Source organism: Xenopus laevis, chromosome 1S (genome assembly GCF_017654675.1).
Source record: "Xenopus laevis strain J_2021 chromosome 1S, Xenopus_laevis_v10.1, whole genome shotgun sequence".
Lineage (NCBI taxonomy): Eukaryota > Metazoa > Chordata > Amphibia > Anura > Pipidae > Xenopus > Xenopus laevis.
Window position 1 is genome coordinate 126,160,153 of NC_054372.1, and position 24,865 is coordinate 126,185,017.

The following is a 24,865-nucleotide window of genomic DNA, read 5'->3' on the forward strand; positions in this document are numbered from 1 at the left end:
CTCTATATATATATATCTCTCATCTCTATATATATATATCTCTCATCTCTATATATATATATCTCTCATCTCTATATATATATATCTCTCATCTCTATATATATATATATCTCTCATCTCTATATATATATATCTCATCTCTATATCTCATCTCTATATCTCATCTCTATATCTCATCTCTATATCTCATCTCTATATCTCATCTCTATATCTATCTCATCTCTATATCTATCTCATCTCTATATCTATCTCATCTCTATATCTATCTCATCTCTATATCTATCTCATCTCTATATCTATCTCATCTCTATATCTATCATCTCATCTCTATATCTCATCTCTATATCTCATCTCTATATCTCATCTCTATATCTCATCTCTATATCTCTGTAATAGTAAATCAGTACCTTGTACTTGATCCAAACTAAGATACAATTAATCCTTATTGGAAGCAAACCTAGCCTATTGGGTTTATTTAATGTTGAAATGATTTTATAGTAGACAAGGTATGAAGATCCAAATTACAGAAAGATCCATTATCCAGAAAACACCAGGTCCCGAGTATTCTGGATAACAGGTCCTATACCTGTACTGAACTTATTGCACGAGGCTAAAGTTCAGCTTGTCAATAGCAGTAATGATCCAGCACTTCAGACTTTTGACAGGGGGTCACCATCTTGGAAAGTGTATGTGATACTCACATGCTCAGTGGGCTCTGAGCAGCTGTTAAGAAGCTAAACTTAGGGGTTGTCATTAATTATCAAGCAGAAAATGAGGTTGTCCTGTAATATAAGCTGATGCTACAGGGCTGAGTAATACATTCTGATGCTAATTGCACTGGTTTCTGTGTTGCCATGTAGTAATTATCTGTATTAATTACTAATCAGCCTTATATTGTGACATTTCTATTCTGTGTGTTCTGTATATTGTGAGTGGGTCCCTAAGATCAGTAAGTGACAGCAGCACAGAGCATGTGCAGTGAATCAGCAGAAAAGAAGATGGGGAGCTACTGGGGCATCTTTGGAGACACAAAAAAAGGAGGGTTGTGGGTGCACTCCTAAGGCCATATAAAAAGATATTTAAATACAATAATCCCCTGTCTAAAAAAAGAAAAACAGGGTTATGATAATGAAAGTTATGATCATGAAATTGATAAGCCGCCATCTTTGGAGACACAGGTCTTTACTGCTAAAGGGCTGTGTTTGGTACAGAAGCCCAAAACATAATGTACATCATTTGTAGCCTACTTCTTTGCTTAGGCTTTAGTTCTCCTTTAAATGTTTGATCAAATGATAGTGTCACTCAATTTGTGTGTTTGTAATGCACTAGAAATTCATGCAATTAGCAACTGGAGTCCTTTTAACGGCTAATTATCAAAACTGATGAATTCTACTTTATTAAGCAGCCAATGGATAGGGAATATATTGTATTCAAGATCTTGCCCTCAGGTTGGTGGAATGATGATGATGATATAAAGAACCAGGGCACGGTGCTAACATCTTATCCAGGCATGGGCCGGTTATTCAGGATGTTTGGGACATGGGGTTTTCTGTAATTTGGATCTCCATAATTTAAGACTACTTGAAAAAATTTAATTACACAGCCCAATTGTAGAGTTTGTCTTCAATAAGAATTAAATCTTAGTTAGGCTCAAGTACAAGGTATAAGTGTATTACTACAGCGGAACAAAAGGGAATCATTTTAAAAATGTGAACAATTTCATTAAAATGGAGTCTATGGTAGATGGCCTTCCTGTAACTCAGCTTTCTGGGTAATGGGTTTCCAGATAACTGATCCTGTACAAGTATAGAACAATTGCATGTGATAGAGGAGGAAGCTGCAGGCAAGGGAACCTCTAGCTGAATATAGTGTGTACATCGTAGCTATGGACAGGAGCAGAGTCATTTATCCAGATAAAAGGAATGTCCTAGAGCCCATCTTGTGCTTCACATTAGAGCCAAATACACAAAATGACACATTCCAGATCCTCGACTATTTCAGAATCATTTGTCCATAATATTGAATACTTTGGGCAGTCCAGCCTGTACGTAAGATTTTCCATTGAAAGATTTCATTTTGACAGGATTACATTTATTCACAATACAATCGTTGTGCTAGGTTCTAGTATAAAATAGATACACGAGTCCTCTATGCAAGATAATGCATAACAACCAGAAAAAAAAAACAAAAAAACACCTTAAACAGCTTTCTTTTGGTCATAAAAAATACCTTCTCCATCGGTTAGACCAGCTTAAAAAAATAGGATTACAAATATACAATATACTAAAAAGTAAGAGATGGGAATGCGGGTTAAATAAGCTCTTAAAACATATTCTGTACATGAAAGAGGCACGAGAACAGGAAGAGGAGTTCAGTGAAGCTAAACAGGGGCGCGTGTGACATAACAACGGCCATTTTCAGCAATACACATCATACAGCTCTACACTTGTACACTCAGAGCTACTTTATATTCAGGCCTTTATAGCAGATACAATAGCAATGTCTGTTCTTCACTGCCCTTTATCCCTGAGTTTTCCCTCCTCAGTAGGGCTGGGACTATTTACTACATGTGCGCACATTATTATATAGAATTAACACACACACGCAATTTAGCAGAAGGACCTGCACTCTTTATGTAGTGTATTAAATGTGTTTATTTAACAATGCATAACCAAAGTTTCAGCCCACATTAGGGCCTTTCTTAAGGGGGCTGAAGCGTTGGATTTGCATCAATAAATAAACACGTTTGATTCACTACATATGGAGTGTGGGTCCTTCTGCTAAATTATACAATACATTTTGACCCTGCACCCACAATCATCTTGTGATCCGGTAAGGGTGCAAACACTCAAAATATATGTAAACACTCAAAATATATATATGTATGTATGTATATATATACACACACACACACACCCCAATAGTTTCCAAACCAGCACTCCCTTTTGTGTAAAAAGTATAATCTTTTATTGCATCAATACCCAGCATTTTCGGTCCTTTTTCCTTCTACTAAGATTGGCCTTGGAGTGCGGATACTTGTTTGGAAGATTATATATATATATATCTCATGAAAGTGAGGGATTGTAGGAGAGTAAGTTCGTAAGTAATCACATTAAAGGGATCCTGTCATCGGAAAACATGTTTTTTTTTTTTTTTTCAAGACACATCAGTTAATAGTGCTGCTCCAGCAGAATTCTGCACTGAAATCCATTTCTCAAAAGAGCAAACAGATTTTTTTATATTCGATTTTGAAATCTGACATGGGGCTAGACATTTTGTCAATTTCCCAGCTGCCCCTGGTCATGACTTGTGCCTGCACTTTAGGAGAGAAATGCTTTCTGGCAGGCTGCTGTTTTTCCTTCTCAATTTAACTGAACGTGTCTCAGTGGGACATGGGTTTTTACTATTGAGTGTTGTTCTTAGATCTACCAGGCAACTGTTATCTTGTGTTAGGGAGCTGTTATCTGGTTACCTTCCCATTGTTCTTTTGTTTGGCTGCTGGGGGGGGGAGGGGGTGATATCACTCCAATTTGCAGTACAGCAGTAAAGAGTGATTGAAGTTTATCAGAGCACAAGTCACATGACTTGGGGCAGCTGGGAAATTGACAATATGTCTAGCCCCATGTCAGATTTCAAAAATGAATATAAAAAAAATCTGTTTGCTCTTTTGAGAAATGGATTTCAGTGCAGAATTCTGCTGGAGCAGCACTATTAACTGATTCATTTTGAAAAAAAAACTTTTTTCCTATGACAGTATCCCTTTAAAGTAATTTAATTAATTAAGTAATCACATTAATAATGGATTATGAAAGAAATGAGAATTATCTCTGGGTATGTTTATGGACCGAATCCCTTAGTCTTATTATTTAGTTCTCAGCAAACTAATGAATTTAGAGAATCAAAGTAAAAAAGCGCACACCCTTAGGTTAAGGTACGAGGTGCTAATTCATGGGAGCCTCCCCATTTCGGTCTCCAGGACTAATACAGCAAAAACAAAGAATGGATTGCACACTCGGTTTAGAAAGATAATAAACAAATTGTATCAATCAAAAAAAGGGGTTACAAACAATACAAAAACAAATGTTGAGCCCAACGTGTTTCGACCATAGTGGTCTCCCTCAGGGTCATAAATAATAAAAAAAAAGAAAAGTCTTTCATTATTTGTGCCCGAGGAAGACCACTATGGTCGAAACGCGTTGGGCTCAACATTTGTTTTTGTATCCCCCCCTTTTTTTTTTTGATTAATACATTTTGTTTATGATTTTTGTAAATCGAATGTGCAATCCAATTTTAGCCAGCATTAGCCGCTTCGCCCATTAGTAAATTTGCCCCTGTAGGATGGTGGGGCTTGTAATTCTTCATCATCATCAATCGTAGAAACTTTACTAGATTCCAGAGGGCCAGAGGTTTATGCCATGTTGAAATAATGGGATAGCCTTGTGACGGCACATCACACAAAAACCAAATCAGTTTCATCAGAAGCACATTATTGTTTCTTATAACAGAGACATGAGGCAGCCTGAAAATGGCTGAATAATCGAATCACTGCAGGTAAATTGCTTAGGACTCCTCATAGCGGATCATCACATTCCTGACACTCCAGGAGTGTTTGGAGCTCATTTATCAACACTGGGCAAATTTGCACTTTGATCTATAGGCTATTGCCCATCAGTGATTAGGTTTTTCAGTCAGCTGCAGGTAGAAAATAAAAGCAAACATCTGGTTGCCATGGGTTAATGCCCAGGTGCAAATGTGCCCATGTTTGTATAGGACCCTGTGCTGTTTTAGAGCTGTAGGGATGTCGGTAACAGAACGGAGTTCTTGGATCATTCAGCTTTGTACATATGAGGAGTCAGAGAACTGCAGATCAAGAACAATTGTTCTACATCCAAAGACTTGTGTATTCAAATGGCTGCACAGGGCCAATTACTCAATGCAGTGAAGTACAGGGGAAGAGCTGCTACATATGCCCTGGGGAGTAGGTGCCCTTGGGGTGGTTTAGCTCTTTAACACTTTGCACAGTTATAACGAATCAGTCAATATGTTCAGTATGGGGAACTATAGAAATTCATTTTGCATTGTCATCTTACACATTGCAGAGCAATATTATATAGAACTACTGAAATAAAATGGAGCAAATCCACAGCAGTGCTACTATCTGGACTCATTTATGCATGAGCTTTCCTAAAAAAAAAAAAAAAGCTCATGCCAACACACCAAGTAAAATGCCACAATTATAATTGGGTGACATACAAAGCAGGCACAGGTTATCAGAATGCCTTGTTTGCAAGTCTTATTCTAAAAACAAAAAGGAATAGTATTTCTTGTGGAAGTGCTGCACTCCAGTGTATGGAGCCCAAGCTTTAATTTCTTTCAGTTGGCACCACAATGCATTGCAGAAACAAGTCCAGTTTGGAGGGACAAGTTGACCTGTGAATAATCAGATTACTGCAGGCAGACCAGTTCTGTACTAGGCAATAGCAGCATCTTCGTTCATTTCAGTTCATTACTCAGTCCTCATTGTGGAACTCTACAAATAGATTTAACATGGGCTTAAAATGACCCAATACAGTCATGGGCCTCTAGATGTGCTTGAACAACTCCCAACAGACAAAGCAGCTGCTGGATATTGTAGTTCATCAGCACCATCATCATCATCAAGGTGGCCTCCACTTGTCCATAACTTCCCCAAGTAAGAGTCCAAAACATTACATTTCCTCAGCATTGCACTGGAGTTTCCTACTTCTGATAAAAGCTGCACACCTTGTACAAACATCTTGCTATACAGTATTTACTTTTTTTTCTTTTAAAATCAGTTTTTAAGATGTGCAAATCTATTCCAGTTTATCAGCACACTGTCCATGCCTCCTCAGGGTATATTAAAAAAAATTCCTTCCTATAATTTGTTGTGTGTGACTTGCAACAGTATATGAATACACACTAGAAAGAACACTTTGGTCTAGTGAACATTAAAATGATTAGCTATTTACACATTATATACATTGCTTCCTTTTAAACAAGGAATATTGAAAAGAAATAAAAAGAAATCAAAACAAGCCGGCATGGAATGCGTCAGGCTCTACGAAGCAGTTCTGGTTACCTGTGTATGTTTTCGGTGGAAAGAGTAGAAATCTAGAGCTCACCCTAGTGCTAAAATGATTGCCATCACTATTTATGAACCCCCATTCAACACCTTTGATGCAGTTTGTATAGATTGTGCCAGTGCAGCTGTTAGTAGCAGTAAAGTCCCAATGAGTTGAGGAGGGAACTGCACTGTCTTCCAGCATATCCCAACAGCCAAGGGAAGTAATTGACTGGCCATTCCTACAAATGCAAGTAATTGTCATGCTGCTGGCAAAGCAAGGTGCAAAGAGACAGTTTGGGGGCTGTAAATCCCGCAAGTCCAAGCATAAGGAGTTCAGCTTCGGTTAAAAGTAATTTTGGCGTTTCCTTCTTCAAAGGCGACCCTTGGCTTGTTCTTATCGCAACACAGCTCTGGTCTTTGGAATGGAATGACTGGAGAAAGAAGAAGAAACAAGATGGAATCAGATTGGAGCAATATTGCCAATACTCACCAATAAATGAGATACTCTGACATTATACACAACTCCGAGGGGGTTATTTATTAAACTCCGAATGCCAAAAACCCCCAAAAAAATTGTTTTTTTTTTTACTATAAAATCCAAATGAAAAAAAACAAAACAAACATTTTTCGGGATTTATTATACCCCGAGGATGGAAAAAGTCAGAATCTGAAAATCTGGCATCTCAGACCTGCCAAGGTTGAATATAAGTCAATGGGAGAAGTCCCAAAGATATCTTGATCTGCGCTGAGTTTCGTGCGATAATTAAGATTAAGTGGTTTTTGGGCAAAAAACTGAGTTTTCAGGTGGAAAATCTGAAAAATTCGTACAATTTTGTTTGTTTTTTTTTCCCCGCACAGGAAATTTTCAGGAACATGTATTGATAAAGAAGGGGAAAAAAACTATGCAGATTTGGTCGGAGTATTTTTTCAGAAGATTAGATAAATTCGGACTTTGATAAATGGGCCTCAAAGTGTGAGGGAGGGGGACAAAAACACACCATTGTCATACTAAAGGGAAACACGCGAGACAAATGACACACACAGATATGTGGGGTTACCATAAATGTATGCTGTGCTATGTGTCAGAACCAGAGAAATAAAGTGTAAGGATTAGTTCTAGTGCAGCACAGAGAGGTGGGATTAGGGAGACAGAGCGGGGCAGGCAATATTGCAGGCAACAGGCACATGAGAGGGAGTACCATCGTTTTACTAAGCGCATTTGGTGCAAAGCATTCCTTTTCTTCCTCTCGGAAATCACGCTGTGGGAAGAGTAGAGAGAGCGGTAACACGTGATGAAACAAGCGGAAGGGTTCAATGTTAATAAATGGCGTTTGAAAAGAAGGGAAGGGATTACATACAGAGCAGTTGAATTAGAAAAAAAAAAGGCACGGATAGGTTAAGGCTGGAAAGGAAATGTAATGGCTGAGCACCTGCCACCAAGATATTGCACTGGCCAATCAGAAGGGGCAGAGGATCAAAAAGCACCAATTAAGTTTCCAGTCACCAATTATAGAAAACCGCAAAACCTCCGAATAAAAAAAAATTTATATGGGTTGCATTTTTATTTCATTAAAAATAATTTAGAATGCAAAGGCAACCTCCCCCATAAGAACATTCATATTAGATGGGTGGTGCTTGGACTTGTATTTGTTTATCATGAGAAATGCAGGTAAAGATTTCCAATCTCTACTAAAATAAAGAGTAAGCTGTTTTCAGGGCTTTTCCAGAATATGCCAATCACACTGGGGGGGGGGGGGGGGGGGGGTGTCCTTTGCTACACTGCTTTAAGCCCCCACCACCATGAAGTTCACCTCAGAGGGGACAATAAAGGTTGTTTTCATGGTTTTCGACATGTATTAAGCTTTTTTGTTTTCTTTTTAGAGGGGACATTAAACACATTTATAAAAAGTATTATCAACATCTAAAATTAATGGAATAAACAGTGACTGTGAAAAGGCCTACGTATATAATTGCTTGGCCTTAAAGGGATACGGTCATGGGAAAACATGTTTTTTTTCAAAATGCATCAGTTAATAGTGCTGCTCCAGCAGAATTCTGCACTGAAATCCATTTCTCAAAAGAAAAAAAAAAATGTTATATTCAATTTTAAAATCTGACATGGGGCTAGACATATTTTTTGTTTCCCAGCTGCCCCCAGTCATGTGCTCTGATAAATTTCAGTCACTATTTACTGCAAGTTGGAGTGATATCACCCCTCCCCTCTTCAGCAGCCTAACAACAGAACAACGGGAAGGTAACCAGATAACAGCTCCGTGATGCAAGATAACAGCTGCCTGGTAGATCTAAGAACAACACTCAATAGTAAAAGCCAAGTCCCACTGAGACTGATTCAGTTACATTAAATAGGATAAATAACAGCCTGCTAGAAAGTAGTTCCATCCTAAAGTGCTTGCACAAGTCACATGACTGGGGCAGCTGGGAAATTGACAATATGTCTAGGCCCATGTCAGATTTCAAAATTGAATATAAACAAAATCTGTTTGCTCTTTTGAGAAATGGATTTCAGTGCAGAAGTCTGCTGGAACAGCACTATTAACTGATGCGTTTTGAAAAAAACATGTTTTCCCATGACAGTATCCCTTTAAACTAACAGCAAGGTAAGCCTGGAAAATTAGTGTATGACCCCTCTTGAATTGGCAGTTTAACAATAAAAACTGGGTAAATAGATAGTATGTGCAAAATAAAAAAACATTTATAATATAGTTAAGACAAAAATGTAATCTATAAAGGCTGGAGTGACTGGATGTCCAACATAACCGAACAAAACCCAACTTCCTGCTTTTCAGCTCTCTAACTCTGAGTTAGTCAGCCACATGGGACATAGCTGTCCAGTGAGTTTGCAATTGATCCTCACCATTCAGCTCAGATTCAAAAGAAAATATTTATGGCTCATGTGCCCCCCCTCAAGTCACTGATTGGTTACTGCCTGGTAACCAATCAGTGGCAACCCAGAGAGCTGCAAAGCAGGAAGCAATGTTCTGTTAGACATCCAGTCACTCCAGCCTTTATCGATTACATTTTTGGCTAACTACACAAGAAATATTTTTTTATTTTGCACAGCCTATTAACAGTTTTCATTTTTATACTGAACAATTCTTTTAAGGCCTTATTCACTGTGGAGTTGAACAGCACTTTCAAAAACACAAAAGAAAAAAATTCATAAAAATACATATGCATATTTAGTTCACGATTCAAGAACATTCGAATTTAGAACAAACTGCTGCACAAATATAAGGGTAGCGGGTGCTGTGGGCTCCACTGCACTGAAAACTGTGGGACTGGGAAAAGGCCAAGGGCCAATTTGCATTGAGCAAAAATGATTAGAGAAATGTGTGTGCAGTTGTTAGGTTACATCGTAGAAAATAGACTGATGAATGCCCAGCTATATGCCTCTACATTCCTATAAAAACAGCTCTCGGCAATAGCAAGTGTCTCCCATAAAGGCTTTAGGCAAAATGAGGAATAAATCTTACCCTCTCAAAGTGCTGCCTCCTGCAGAAGACCTGGTGGCTCTTTTTGCAATGCAGGAATTGCCAGATAAACCTGACTGGGGGGGCTGCAGGCGGGATTGCAGAATTACTCTGGAAAGAGTAGGAAATAGGATATAATGTGGCCACTGTAAAACACTGCTATGCAGACCACTGAGCATGCAGTCGGATATGTTTCTTATTAGGGAAAATGGCATGTTAGACTGGCTTTGCCCACTGTATTATTTCTTGTGTAAACCCCCCAATCTAGGTTCCATTTCATTCTATTAAGGGTTGCAAGAAAGTAGCTTTGCCAGCTGCCACTTCAACAGATCCTCAGAGTTTTTGACAATGTATTAATGACCAAAATCATGGTAAAAAAAAAAAAAAAATTATATATATACTACTCTAATTACTCATACACTAATTTACAAATATTAAAATACATGGTCTTCTCCATCCATAAGAATATTTCATTTATAGCAAAGTACAAACATTATTCCTTAAAGGAGTACTACTCCCAAGGTATTTCTGTGTTCTCTGCGTTTAACTAGGGCTGAGCAGTTTTAAGGCACTAAATATATCCAGTTTCAATTAAACTGCCATGAATTTGTTTCTTTTGCTATAAGCTTTATCTTCATCGCTGATGATTAATACTTCAAAGTGATCAAAAAAAGCCGGGATGAACTCTGCCGGCTGTGACCTATATGCTGGTAGTCTTAGCCATAAAATGCTGTATTGTGAGGAGAAGTCATCACTTTTTGTGCAGGCAGTGGTATAATGAGAGAACTTTCTGACTTTCATTAAACCAATACTTGCCAATGTATACAACCTGGTTACATGCAGCAAAATTATAAAATGCCTGACAAATTCTTTTTTAAAGGGATTCTGTCATGATTTTTATGATGTTTTTATTTCTAAATTACACTGCAAATAATGCACTCTACCATGTATAATTTAATTTCTGAACCAGCAAGTGTATTTTTTTTAGTTGTAATATTGGTGTTTAAGCAGCCATCTCAGGTCATTTTGCCTGGTCATGTGCTTTCAGAAAGAGCCTGCACTTCAGGATGGAGCTGCTTTCTGGCAGGCTGTTTCTCCTACTCAATGTAACGGAATGTGGCGCAGTGGGATTTTACTATATTTACTAGATCTACTAGGCAACCGTTATCTTGGTTTAGGGAGTGGTTATCTAGTTACCTTCCCATTGATCTGTTAGGCTGCTTGGGGGGGGGGGGGAGATATCCCACCAAATTGCAGTACAGCAGTAAAGAATGACTGAAGTTTATCAGAGCACAAGTCACATGACTGGGACAGCTGGGAAACTGACAATATGTCTAGCCCTATGTCAGATTTCAAAAATAAGTATAAATGAGTTTGCTCTTTTTTTTTTTCAGTGCATGTTTTCATATGACAGTATCCCTTTAAAGAGACCAAGACTTCTAATGTATTTACATATTCAGTAATGTCCAACATAATAGCTCTTCTGTTGGGTGATAGAGTAAACGATTGACAGAATTATTACCAACAATAGTTAAAGGCTGCTCACTTTTGTGGTTTATCCACAAATGATTTTTTAGGGCATTAGAGGAGCAGAACAATCCCAATAGCACACTGTAGCTCCTGCTTGCATGTCCAATGATGCTCATAGTGAGCGTTACAGAGAGAAACTCAGATATTCTGCAATTGTCCAATCAGAAAAGATGGGAGAGAAGAATGTTGTAGAATTACTTTAGGAGTGCCACAGGTACATTTCCCAAGCAGTGTTTTGGCAACCATTTACTGGGACCAACCAATTCTAAAAGGAGAAACCCCTTCTTGTGTGGTTAGGCACCTTACTGGCAACAAGACTAGAAACAATATTGTGGGGCAACCTAAAATCTCTGCCGTGCATAATGTCATTATGAGGTGGCACCATAAACCCAGAGCAGGCATTTTTGTGGCTGCATGTTTAACATAGCCCCAGTATTACATACACTGAGATGTCAACATGAGAAGGACCATAAATAAAAAGGCATGAGTAGAAAAACAAAAGGATATAAAAAGAAAAGACAATATATTTTGTAATGTGTAATTTTTTTTGCCTATTCCGATTGTGTATAGTGTACGTTTATCCATTTGTGTTTAGTAATTTTACTGCTTACTCTGCAAAATGTGGTTTATTCCTGACACAGTAATACTTGCCCCTCAACACTGGTATAAAGGATAGTATGCCACTACTGTAAACCCTACAGACCAAGGCTTAAATCCAGACACACTTAAGAGCCCTTATTTATTTTATTTTTTTTGAATAGGCTGCTAGAACAGAATACTAATGTCCAAGAGTAGCACTGAAACTTACGAAAATAGGTTTTCTATTTCTTCCTGCCAATTAAAATGCTGGGTTTTCTATTTCTTCCCAAAACAGATGGCAGGGTGAGCATAGATGACAGAGTTGAGTGTATTAGACTTAATAAAAGCCAAAAAAATATGAACCACTTCATCAACATACAATTGAAACGGACGCTTTATGTATCCTTTAAAAAAAAAAAAAAAATCAGAAAGGATAGCAATTAAGAAATGCTAAATCTCTTATTTTGGGGGGGAAATGTTTTGCTAGAGGCAATTTATCAACATCTATTTTTTTCAGCACTGGGAGGGGGGGGTTAAGGGTAGGGACACACTGGGCGATTTGGGGAGATTTAGTCGCCCGGCGACTAATCGCCGCGACTTTCCACGACCAATCTTCCCCGAATGCCTCCCCTCGCTCTGCGCCTGGCTAAAATGAAAAATCGCCTGCGCTAATCACACGCGGCGATTCGTTTTCTGAAGTCGCCCGACGTTTCCTCGTGAGGCAACTTCGGGCGATTTCGGAAAACGAATCGCCGTGTGTGATTAGCGCCGGCGACTTTTCATTTTATCCAGGCGCAGAGTGAGGGGAGGCATTCGGGGAGAAAAGTCGCTGCGATTAGTCGCCAGGCGACTAAATCTCCCCAAATCGCCCAGTGTGTCCCTACCCTAAGGAGATTTTGGGGAGAAAAGTCGCTGCGATTAGTCGCCAGGCGACTAAATCTCCCCAAATCGCCCAGTGTGTCCCTAATCGCAGCGAATTTTCTCCCCGAATGCCTCCTCTCACTCTGCGCCTGGATAAAATGAAAAGTCGCCGGCGCTAATCACACACGGCGATTCGTTTTCCGAAAACGCCCGAAGTTGCCTCACGAGGAAACTTCGGGCGACTTCGGAAAACAAATCGCCGCGTGTGATTAGCGCAGGCGATTTTTCATTTTATCCAGGCGCAGAGTGAGGGGAGGCATTCGGGGAAGATTGGTCGTGGAAAGTAGCGGCGATTAGTCGCCAGGCGACTAAATCTCCCCAAATCGCCCAGTGTGTCCCTACCCTAAAGGCAGTTGCTATCTCTCAAGCTTTTACACCAAGGTTGCAATATGATTAGTGCAGCCTTAAATAACTCACAGTACAATGAAAGTGCCACATTATTACTAGGAGAATGTGCAAAGGTAGAGAAAGGAAAGAGTAAATGCACCCACCAAAAAATCCACCCCGACAAGAAAAACACAGTGGGATGGGGACTTACACTGGCTTTGTGCCTTGCTCCTGAAGGCTACTATGTTCTTAAATCATCTAGAAAGTATAGCACGAAGGGCACAGGGGAACCACAAACAATCCACCAGGTGACAATGGCACATAATGTAGAAAGCAGCATTGCTAGGGCCCATCTAAAAAGGGGAGAAAATAAACAAAAATGCAAATGGAATGTGAATGGCGCTGCTTCTACAACATGCACTGTGGCCAAGGCCCTCATGCAGGGTCAGGGAAAAGGATTAGCAAAAGCCAACGCAGGAGAAGAAAGTAGGGACTAGTGTACTGCATCCAAACAAGCACAAGAGCATTAGAGGGGCAATATTATAGAATTCACAAAAGGTGCTTTTTTAAGCAGTAAAAGAGAAAGTCTACCAAAATACACTGTTCTGTGAGCATCATAATTAATAAAACATAAGAGCCATTGTCGGATTTTGAAGTTATTTAAAAATCTCTAGCCAGATCCACACAGATCAAGGACTGTTCTCAAATGAGGATTCTCTTGCATTCATTAAGCTTTGTTGAGTGATGCTTAGAAATTCAAACACTTACACTGCTGGACTACAGCTCCCAGCACCCTTAAACCCTTTAGAATATACAGAATTACTAAATTCTTTTCGATCATGTTAGTTGAGCAAAATAAACTTGACTTACACTAGATTTATTATTTAAATTTAGTTTTCTTCACTCTTGGAATTACACTATCACAACAAGCAGGCAGCACCCATTTTGTGGGCACTTATTAATTTAAATTGTGTATCATCCCCAAAATCTTGTGTATGCACAGGAATGGGGAACCTAATGCCATACACATTGTCCTACATGATTATAGGGCCTGGGGAGGGAAGGGGGCAATGTAAGAAGTGCTGAATGGAAAGAGAAAGTAATTGACTGCCCCACCTCTATGCCTCTGGCATGGAGGCTGGGCAGATAATATTTGATTGACAGCTCAGATATTTAAACCCCTTTATAACAGGTATGGATGTTTTAATGAAAAAAATGATTTGTGTTTCATGTTTTATTTGCAAAGGACTTTCATTATGCAACTTATTATGGATAGGTGACAGGTCCACTTTAAGATCTTTGCTTCCAGGCTACAAATTTTAGCAGAACCCTTACAGGTATATATTTTTAAGGTTGAAAGTGTCAGCTATTGACATGGTATAAACCAATAGGTTCATTTTTGGAATAAAGGAAACCTCTTAAAGTGATGGTTTGCCTTTTCAATTGATTATCTTTATTTATTTTGTACAGTTTTTTTAATTAACCTTTTTCTTCTGACTCTTTCCAGCTTTCAAATGGGGGTCACTGACCCCATCTAAAAGCAAATGTTTTATAAGGCTACACATTTGTTCTTGCATTACCCATCTTAATATTCAGACCCTCTTCTATTCATATTCCAGTCTCTTATTCAAATCAGTGCATGGTTGCTAGGGTAATTTGGACCCTACTAGATTGCTGAAACTAGAAAGTGTAGAGCTGCTGAATAAAAAGCTAAACTCAAAAACCACAAAAAAACCAACTGCAAATCGTCTCAGAATATCACTTTCTACATCATACTAAAATTTAACTTGAAGGTGAAAAACCCCTTTAATAAATACTGTAGTAACTTGGTAAATGATATAGTTAACTCTTTGTACTGGATGATTGTGATGCATGGCGTAAATTCATGTGTAAGAAGAAGTTTAAAGTTCTGAAAAACATTATAAAATAAAAACAAAAGTACACACCTTAACTACATTGCTTACAATATAATCTCGCTAATAAATTTGCAACAACATATGCTGTGTGAGGTGATAGATGGCCCAACTGGTTAAGGCAGTAAAAAATGGTGCACCCTGCTGCAATTCCATCTAAAACCTGCAGTCTCATCTGAATGAATAGCCCAGAGCATATGAAGGCGTTAAGACATGCCACCACCTAACATACAATGACCAATCTTGGCACAACATGCATTTAAACTTTTTAAAGTATTAAACTATTGCAAAGATGAAATTTAATTTAAGCTTCCGCACACTGAAATCAGAAACTTTCTAAATATTCAGTTAAAAATTCTGCATAGTTTCTGAAATAATCAAGTTTAATTTTCAATGTCCCTCTCTCAGCATCTGTTTCTCTTCATGCTGTCTTTATGCAGGAGTTGGGTCAGATATTCACAGACAGTTAGATCCAATATATATCTTATAGGGAGAGCTCCCTTTCTTAGCAGATGTATTCAAGCTCATTCAACTGATTCCAGTACAAACAAAATCAACTGCCTTTTGCACAAATTCTGCATATAGAGAGACATGATGTCTGGTGATTTTAATAAATCTTCTAGGCAAAAGGAGCCCCCCTATAAGATATATTGGATCATTCATCCGACACCCAACTCCTGAATGAAGACAGAATGAAGAGAACAGATGTCGAGAGAGTAATAGTGAAAATAACTTGATTTCAGAAACAGTACAGAATTTCTAATTGATTGTATTTAGAAAGTGTATTTCAGTATGATGGTTATATAAAATTTAAATTTTCCCTGATAGTTCCTCTTTAATGGTCTTTTGTAAAGATTCATAAAATGTTCTAGAATTCCTTCTGTACCAAAGTGAACACAGCTCCCAAGTAATTACTAATTACTGTATTTACAAATTAGTTATGACCAATTGTTCATTTAGCAAGTGCAATTTGGAAACAATGACACTTGAAGATGTATTCGTGCATATTATAATTCATATGAATTTATTGGCCATAACTGGATGAGCTTAGCACAGTATATTCACATTAAAAAACTATGTTGTGAACAGCGGTAATGCAAGCGATTTTCTCTCTTTTTTTTTCCCATGCCATTTAAATATGTTCTGCCTCTCCAGTCTGCCATGTATGCTTTGGTCCCTGGATGCTATGGTCAATGACTCGATACCATGCATTTATTTTAATTTTAGGCAACATTTCACAGAAATAAGCAAAAAGGAAAAAGTGATCACACCGATGTAGCACCAAAAAGTAAAGTACAATTATAAAATTATTACCAATATAAAAATAGTTTTTTTTTCTCTAGAAACTGGGAATAACACGCACAAGCGTGCTAAAGCAGTTTGCATAACTGCATTAACTCCTAGTCAATAACAAAATCGCTCTAAAAACAGAATATAGAGTTACTATACAACCAATACAGACTGGGCCACCATACAACTGCTTTTACATGAATAATTTGTATTGACAATTATCAAAGGAGCAAGAGATCACTACAGCCCCTTTAACATACAGCTCGACACCACAGACAACCATAAAACCAGTTTTGTAGCTCATGCAACCTTCTGACCATTTTTTTTTGCATAGTGCTACAGTTAACACACCTAAACAAGTTTTGATCATATTAATGACATAATAGCAAGACTTCGAAATGGTTACATTATACAAAAAAAAAAAAAAATATATAGAAAGGACCAGCTCCAACTTACGATAATGGTGCTGCCCCTGAAACTTTTGTTTGACGTTTACACTTCAGGGCGTGAAGCTTGTCCCCTTGAGTCACATAGATAGATTCATCATCATCATCATCATCACCACTATACTGTAATAAAACATACAGAATGGTATTTTTGAGCTTTATATAATACACTATTTGTTGCGGTTACAGCTGCAATGCCATCATTGCCAATGAGCAAAGCTGAAGGAGCAGTAATGGGTACAAAGCAAGCTCAACAGGGTCTCTACTGCCCAGAGGATAACTAAACATGTGCCAAAAACATAATTACCAGTCCAATATCTTCTTTACTGCAAGCCTTGCTCTTATCATGGATAGAAATGTCGTCCACACCAGAGAGAATAAACGTTACTGCGCATCGGTTTCCATTTTCCTGCTCTTGTAATTTTTTCCGGTAAATATCCCCTTCATTCCAGAGGCTCCGCTGCTTACTGTCAAAGATAAAAGGAAATATATCAATGTGTTTGGGGAGGGTTTTATTTTAACGGAAAAAAAATGCCTTAATTGGAAGAGGAGGCACACAGTGTACAGTGAAGCCTGAGTTTATATAGATAGAGATGACAAAGGTACCAGCAGCATGAAACAAGATTCTTACAGTTAAAGGTGATACACCCCCACACAAAACGTTTTTCCTAATGATATAAAATGTTAATATAAGCAATATTGCAATATGCATTTTTAAAAGGTTACACACAATTTAGGAATAGGCCAAACTGTCAATTGAAGCCCAGTCCAAGTGGGTCACTGTAGCACACGCACGTGTATAATAAGTGAGCATCCCATCTCACACAATATGCACACGGAACTGGCCAATGTGTAGCTACATCCTGAAATACATAGGACACCTGCCCATGTTTCCTAGCATGGCCGTCCTGATGAGAGTAGACTCACAGTGAAGAGTGCAAAGCACACAAGTGGGGCACACAACTGAAAAAATACTATTACTACCCCATGAGGCTCTGTTAACCTGAACCTCTGCTGGTTGGGGGGGGGGTAAAATTTGCGGTTTTAGGAGCCCTTTAATTTTGCGGTTTTAGGAGCCCTTTAATTTGCAAACGTAACTGCAATTGAACAGTATTTATATATTCTTTTCTCTGTACTCTCTCCTTGTTGACTCCCAAAAAAAAAAACACCGCAAAATTCAACATTTCGCAGCACTGCAAAATGTATGAAAAACATACAAAACTACATATACAGCAATCAGTAATCAATACAAAAGATGAAGAAGAGCCTGTGCATAAGAGCATAAAATTCCCCTTTAAATAAAAGCAGGAGCAGAAAATAAAAGAAGCAAGATAAACCCACATGCACACTATATACAAATGTAAGGAAACAAACGGTCACAGGGCCTCGGGAACTACTTACTCCACCATAAACTGCTGCTGAGGACCAATGACAGAGCCAGGCCTGCATATGCGGATCCATGCAATTGTTTCTGCAGCAGTCATCCTGTAATGCTTCATCATGTAGCACCCTATCAGTGTGCCAGTCCGACCCAGGCCAGCTGAAAGAAAATACAAAGAACAAACGGTTGCTAAATTTGAGACAGCTCATCAGTTCTCTAATCATTTTCTGTTGTGAAGCAGATGTCAGGTGTTTGTAGATATTTAATTTATTATTTAATCTGCGTTGGGCATTTCAGTGTGCTGCCCCATAGTGAGCACTAGGATCTGTTAAAGGGGTAGTTTAAAATTCTTTAAGTAAAATATACATCGTCACCTCTTTAGCAACACCTACACCCCGCACAAAATAAATATTTTAATTCTTTGTTCAAAAAAACCTTGCAAAAATTCTGCTTCCGGTTGTGCAGGGACTTTACTAATAGGGCGATATGGCGACATGTCCTCTGCTACATGCTACGTGCGCGCTCCAGATCTCCTTGCCCCACTTCTTCTAAAACTGAAAGCCAGTTACTGCCGGACATGAAAGGATTTTTCAGCATGCCAGCGTTATCCTTCAGCGTGATTTGTTTCCATAAGTACTGCGATCAGTAAAGGCAGCACCAGGGTCAGCCATAAATCTTCTAAAGACCACATAAAACCCCCATCATTGTGCGGACTCCTTCACTCCTCGCAGCACTTACAAAAATATCCTCGCAAGGGGATAAGATTGTCAGGCTGGGAGATGTGGAGCGTGGATGTAGGAGAGAGCATGTCGCCACATCGCCCTATTTGTGAAGACCGGAAGCAGAATTTAAGCATATTTTTGAATAAAGCATTAAAAATTGTGAACTTTGTTCAGGATTATAGTATAAATGGAGGGGATTACAAGAGATTTTTTACTAAAAAAATGTTGGTTTTACTGTTCCTTTAAGTTTGTTATAGAATGCCCTATTCCTAGCAACTTTTAAATGGGTCTTTATTGTAGTTTTTGACCAGTTAGTGTTCTGCCCCTTCCAGCTTGCAAACTAGGTCACCAATCCCAGCAGCAAAAAATAAATAAAAATTTGTGCTATATGAGGTACGATGTTACTTGTATTGTTTCATTACTTATTTTGCTATTCCTATCCATATTTCAGCCCCTCGTTCAAGTCACTGCCTGTTTGATAGGGTACAAGTGATCTTGGCTGATGAGAAATTCCCAAACATCCGATTCTTAAACAGCTGGGTCCTCCCTCACATTAACTCATTTGATTACGGGTTTGTGAAGCCAGGTTTAAACCAAATTAAAAATAACCAAAGACTGGTTTTAATGCTGCCCATATAAAGATGCAAAGACACGCACAGAAACAAAGTTACAATAAGCTCCAACACCAGAACCCAAGTGCCGGATATGGGTTAACTCTTACAAACCTTTGCAGTGTACAGCTATTGCTCCGTCAGCATTCTCGCATATGTTGAGGAATTTTTTGACAATAGCGTCACTTGGAGTGCTTCCATCAACAAAGAAGAGATCGTGATGTTCAAAATCGGCATCAGTAAACCGGTTTGCGTCGTACATTTTCTTGTTAAGGCGAATAATAGTAGTTAGATGGTGTTTCCTGAAGTACGGGAAATAGGCTTCAGGAGCGTGGTGTGGATAACCTAAAATAAAAGGAAGAAAGATGCTGAACAACTTGCTCCCTCTTTTTTTAAAAAAATTTTTTAATTCACATTGAAAGCTGCCATCGCACTGTTGGAAAATTCTATTCTAAATGTATTTCATTTATTATTCATTAGTGCATATCTTGCACAGTCAACCCCCCCTCCAAGTAATAGGAGACAAAACATACTTGCTTTATTTCTTGAATTTGAAGACAAAATAAAGAAAAACAATGTTACTACATACCACTTTCCATTTTACTCTTTTGATGAGGCCCACTAAAAGCTAAAAATTTCTCTGGGACGATCCAGTTGAAATCACCATTTTCAGCCCTCTGTGAAGAGGAAAAAGTAATGTTAGATCAATGTCGATACATTTATTTACAAGGGTGCCTTTTAACTGCCTCGACATAAATTCACCTCCATTTTGGCATACCTCATAATGTTGATACTCCTCCACATCAAATGTTTTGAAATCAAAGAAGTCATACTGTAAAGCCTAAAATGTAGGCAAAAACAAGTTCATTAGCATTTCGGTACATCACATACTATATGGCTGCTGTAAAAGTCATATCTCTGCCCAAAGCTGGCTTTGCATAAAGAAAGAACATGTAAACATAAGCAAGTTTGCACAGTAGCATTAGTTGATCCTTTGCTATTCTGAAACCAGTCAGGTCTCCTCCAGGCTAGTTGGTCAGACGGCTACTCATACATTCGGCAGTCCAGAAAATGGAAACATTCAGACAGATACTGTCAACTTGCAAAAACATTTGTAAGGAACACAGTAGCAAATGGTAGGGCAGGTCTTTTTACTTTGTCAAATTTTAGTAACAGTTTGAGTTTGACATCCAGAATTAGTATTTCAAGGCATAAAGCTGGCCATAGACGCAAAGATCTGATCGTATGAATCGAGGATTCGTACGATTTTCGGAACGTGTGTGGAGAGTCCCGACATTTTTCGTACGGCAGAGATCGGTCGATCGGACAGGTTAAAAGATTTGTCGGCTGCGGGAAATATCTCTGCATGTATTGCCGCACATCGGCTGATCTATTATTTTGTATTTTATTTGATCAGAATGGTTAATGCCAGGTCGGGAGATGGGAAAGTCTGTTCATACGATGATTCGTACGATCGGATCTTTGCGTCTATGGCCAGCATAAGGCCCACTATACATCTATAAATATCTTCTCATCTCAAGCCCTTGGAGGAACAATCCCACAACCATAAAAATGGAGTGTTTCAATGACCTTCCTGAGGGACAGAGAACAGTCCCTAGTGTGACCTGTGAAGTACATACATAAATACATACATACGCATGGTGGCTCAGTGGTTAGCACTTGTGTCTGTGTATGTAATTTTTTTAAGAATATTAATGTGTATGATCTTTTATGTAACGCTGCATTTATGTTTTTAGAGTGCGGAAGGAAACTTTAGTACCCAGTGGAAACCCACAGAGATACTGGGACAACATATAACCTATGTCACAGTATAATGGCTATTAAAATGTGTTGCATTTTGACAACTCACCTTGTGCACAGCATTAAAGCAGTCAAGAAGGGTTAAGTGAAAACTGCAGGTACCAAATGAAGCATCCCTGTAATGTAGCACAACAATAATACATTAGCATTCAATATAGAAGTTACTGGCAAGTTACATACTGCCTACAAGTTACTGGCAAGTTACATACTGCCTACAATGTTAAAAGGGTTCTGCTATTTAAGGGGTCAATTGACCAGTAACATTAAAGTGTGGAAATGTTATTTACATTTAGTTTGTATCTGCTCATTCACCACCACCAAATAAACCAAATCTCATAAGAACTAAATCCACTGCATTCTACAGCACCCATCAACTCTCTATGTATCCTGTGCCTTTTTACCCCGTTTTGTTTTTCAAATTGTGTTTGGCCTCTCTACATTGACCTTGTTAAAAAGTTACAACATGATTTTCTGAAACTGAATGACAACTATGTAACTTTGATTATTGTTTAGAGCTTACACAATGGAATGTCTGATCCAGTCGAACCTTGTTCATTTAACTTCAGATATTTTTGGGAATACAGACTTAATTTAATGAGATATGCTGACCCTCCCTAATAGAGATATTGGGTAGGACATCCATGTGTTCATTAAGCTTTTAAGCTGGATATATATTGGCACAAAATTAAGCTGAAGGACTTTTTCTGGGTTGTCTGTTAGTTTGACGCCTAGGTACCTCATACCGGTTTTTATCCAACTGAAGTTGAAATCGAGTTTGAGCCGGTATACTATGTGGGGTGTCAACAATCTTATGGTTTATAGGGAAGCCTGATACTGAGGAAAAAAATTGGCCATGCATTTGAACAAGTTTGGGAGTGATGTAAAGGAGCGAGTAATGGTATAGATAGTATCATCTGCAAACAAAGCTATTTTGTAGCTTTGTGGGCCTATATCAATCTTGTGAACTGAAGGGTCCAACTGACCATTATAGCCATGGGTTCTATGAGTAGTGGCGAAAGTGGGCATCCCTGTCGGGTGCAATTAAGAATTTGTAATTCCGCTGAAGACACACCCATATTACACACTTTTGCTGTAAGGTTTGAATGGTGACTGCTGCCAAGAATTTATGGGGGGGGGGGGGTGAATGACAAATTTTGTAAGAACACAGTGTAGGAACCGCCAGTCCACCCTGTCAAATACTTTTTCAGCATCTAATGACAGAGTGACCGATGGCACAGGGCCTTGATTATTGCCCTTATATTTAGTACTCTGACATGGTCAGTGGTCAAAAGAACAAAGCCCGTCTTGTCTAGGTGGACTGATTTACATAGTATGTTGAGTCGGTTGGCTAAGACTTTGGCCAATAGCTTAACATCTTTGTTTAATGTGAGCAATTATAAGCCAATATGTGACGCTTGCAAATGGCTTTGCCTGCAAGCCTAATTGTGTGGTATGTATGGGCCCCTGAACTGCAGCACATGTGGGGCAGGGCTCTTTCCCACCTTTAGGACATTATATTTTAATGCATATAAAACACTTGCATTTTGGGCACTTATGTTTTTTTTATTCTAAAATACACATACAATCAGTTATGGTGCTTATGCTGAAATTATGTTCTTCCAAGCACTGACATGAATGCTAGTAAAGTGGACAAGGCAACAACTGTGTTAAGGTGCATACTAGCACCTAGGAAAAGTTGATTTTGGCAGAGGGTCCAAGATAGGACTGAAAAAAGCCCGTATCACATCTCATCTGAAGCTCTGGTAAATAGTATGTTATAACACAAGCCCCTAGATAATTGGGTATTGTTTACTTCATAGGCAGCAGACTTGAAGGTGGGTTTACTGGCCCTTTAAGTAAAAAATGTAAATATAACTTTCTAACAGCCAATACCTCCCACATGTATGACCATTAAAGATATCTGCCTTACCTACAAGATTTGTTAAAAGTTAAAACTTTTGGATGATAAATGGGGGGGGGGGGGAAGACAACATCTTACAAAATAATGGTTATTTATTTTAACTTACCTAAAAGGAAGGTAGTTTGTGTTCCCTGCTTGCAATAGCCGATAGAGCTCTAAAGGCTGTTTGTTTAGATAGATTATCTGGAAAAGATATACAATTTGAAATGCACCAACATTTTCAATGCTCACTGATCTACATACTTTACACAAGCTACATGTAAGATTTAGTCGCCCAAAGGTTTTTTCCTTTTTTCGTTTTCTAGCAGGCTGAAGACAAGGGGAAGCAGTTCGGGAGATAAGTCGCTCCAAAGAAGAGGCGATTAAATCTCCCCGAATCTTCCAGTGTGACCTTACCCTAAAGCTGCTGTAGGAGCACCCATGCAAATCACTGGCTGTGCTTTAGAGAGCTGCCTGATGCCTTACACATCATGGGACAATATGGAAAGCCTACATGTCACAATTGTGTATTCCAAATTCAGTTATAGTTCTTATTCAAAAGCTAGATTCAATACCCACTAATCTGCTTTCATATTAGCACAATGGCCAGGGCCTAGATGGTTGGCCTTGAACTGGGTGGCCACAATAAGCAAAGTTCTGCTCACTTGACCATATGTTGGCCAAGTTGCCATCTCTGCCCATGAATAATGAAGCAGCTTATATTTATGTATCAATGAAGGAATATTTTACATGCTTAATTCAAACAGCCAACAAATAAAGATGATTGCATAGCTCTACTTAGATGAAGCTCCACAACCCACCCATTGTGAGGGATCAGATATATATAACACTAAATGATATACAACACCGCCAATACACCAGGTAATCTCTGATGTGAGCATAGACAGACTAATCTGCCTTCTACCTGTGATGCAACAGAGCTGTTTTATTGCTCACTCAGACATTAAGCTTTTGTACACACAGATCAATACACATACTAAAAATACTGGAAAAAAAACTGCTGACACCTCAAACAGATGAAGGAAAATGTTGTGAACACAGACTCAGTGGGCTTTTATTTCTATTTATTTACCCTTCAGAGGAGAACATACAAAGTGCACAGCAGAATATTTATATTTTAGGCTGCTGCCAGCAGATGCACTCCTGAACAAAACGTGTCTACATTATCACCAATGGTTATCCGTGCATTGAGAGTTTCCGAAGAATACCTCAGCTAGAACATTATGGCAACTTCTGTGTGTATAGAAAATAAGCAGATAAGTAATTCTGTTTTAAGCGTACACAATTACACTTTCATATTTAACCCTGTATTTTAAGCAATTTCAATTACTCCAGTTTTCTAAAAGTATAAACTCTATTAAGTGCACTACATTTATGTGCTTAGAAAATAAGCGCAGAGTAGGGCTCTCATACTTACAGCAAAGCTTCCCAGTAAAAAGGCAGCATTGGCTTGTTTCTTATCATCACCGCAGGTGTAATGAACAATCTTCTTCTTGGTCAACGAAAAGGACTGGGAAAGAAAAGGAATTTAATTAGATATGGGTATTATAAGTATTCAGTTGCAAATAAATAGGAACATTCCAGCCAGTAGCACTTTCATTTTTTTCTATTCAGTTCATCAACAGTTAAAGCTAAAATCATAATGATGGTATGACTGTATGAAACCCTTGTACATACATTTATATTTAAGCAAGTCATTTAATTTACCTCAAATAACTCAATAAGTGGCTGTGTGTCCCAAAGCACATTGTTTTATTATGATTTTTTATTTCTGGTGGAAAAGTTAAATTGCATACAGAGGGAATAAATTGCTGGTACAGTTGAGAT

The 24,865-nt window shown here is 38.5% G+C and overlaps 1 protein-coding gene across 9 annotated transcripts in view; it reads right to left on the reverse strand.

Moving 5' to 3' along the window:
* Positions 1–5,051: 5,051 nt before the first annotated feature.
* The window catches only part of cdc14b.S (cell division cycle 14B S homeolog), a 69,696-nt gene continuing 49,882 nt past the window's right edge, over positions 5,052–24,865 (reverse strand). For 2 of the 9 annotated variants that reach the window (XM_041574555.1, XM_018235456.2), the window contains exons 4-15: positions 24,456–24,548; positions 23,145–23,221; positions 21,167–21,233; positions 20,075–20,137; positions 19,886–19,973; positions 19,411–19,641; positions 17,984–18,122; positions 16,890–17,049; positions 16,593–16,705; positions 9,580–9,687; positions 7,285–7,344; positions 5,052–6,516 (exon numbers count right to left, since the gene is read on the reverse strand). In XM_041574555.1, coding sequence (XP_041430489.1) covers positions 6,480–6,516; positions 7,285–7,344; positions 9,580–9,687; positions 16,593–16,705; positions 16,890–17,049; positions 17,984–18,122; positions 19,411–19,641; positions 19,886–19,973; positions 20,075–20,137; positions 21,167–21,233; positions 23,145–23,221; positions 24,456–24,548 — 1,236 coding nt within the window. In that variant the 3' untranslated portion in view covers positions 5,052–6,479. 9 annotated transcript variants of the gene reach the window in all.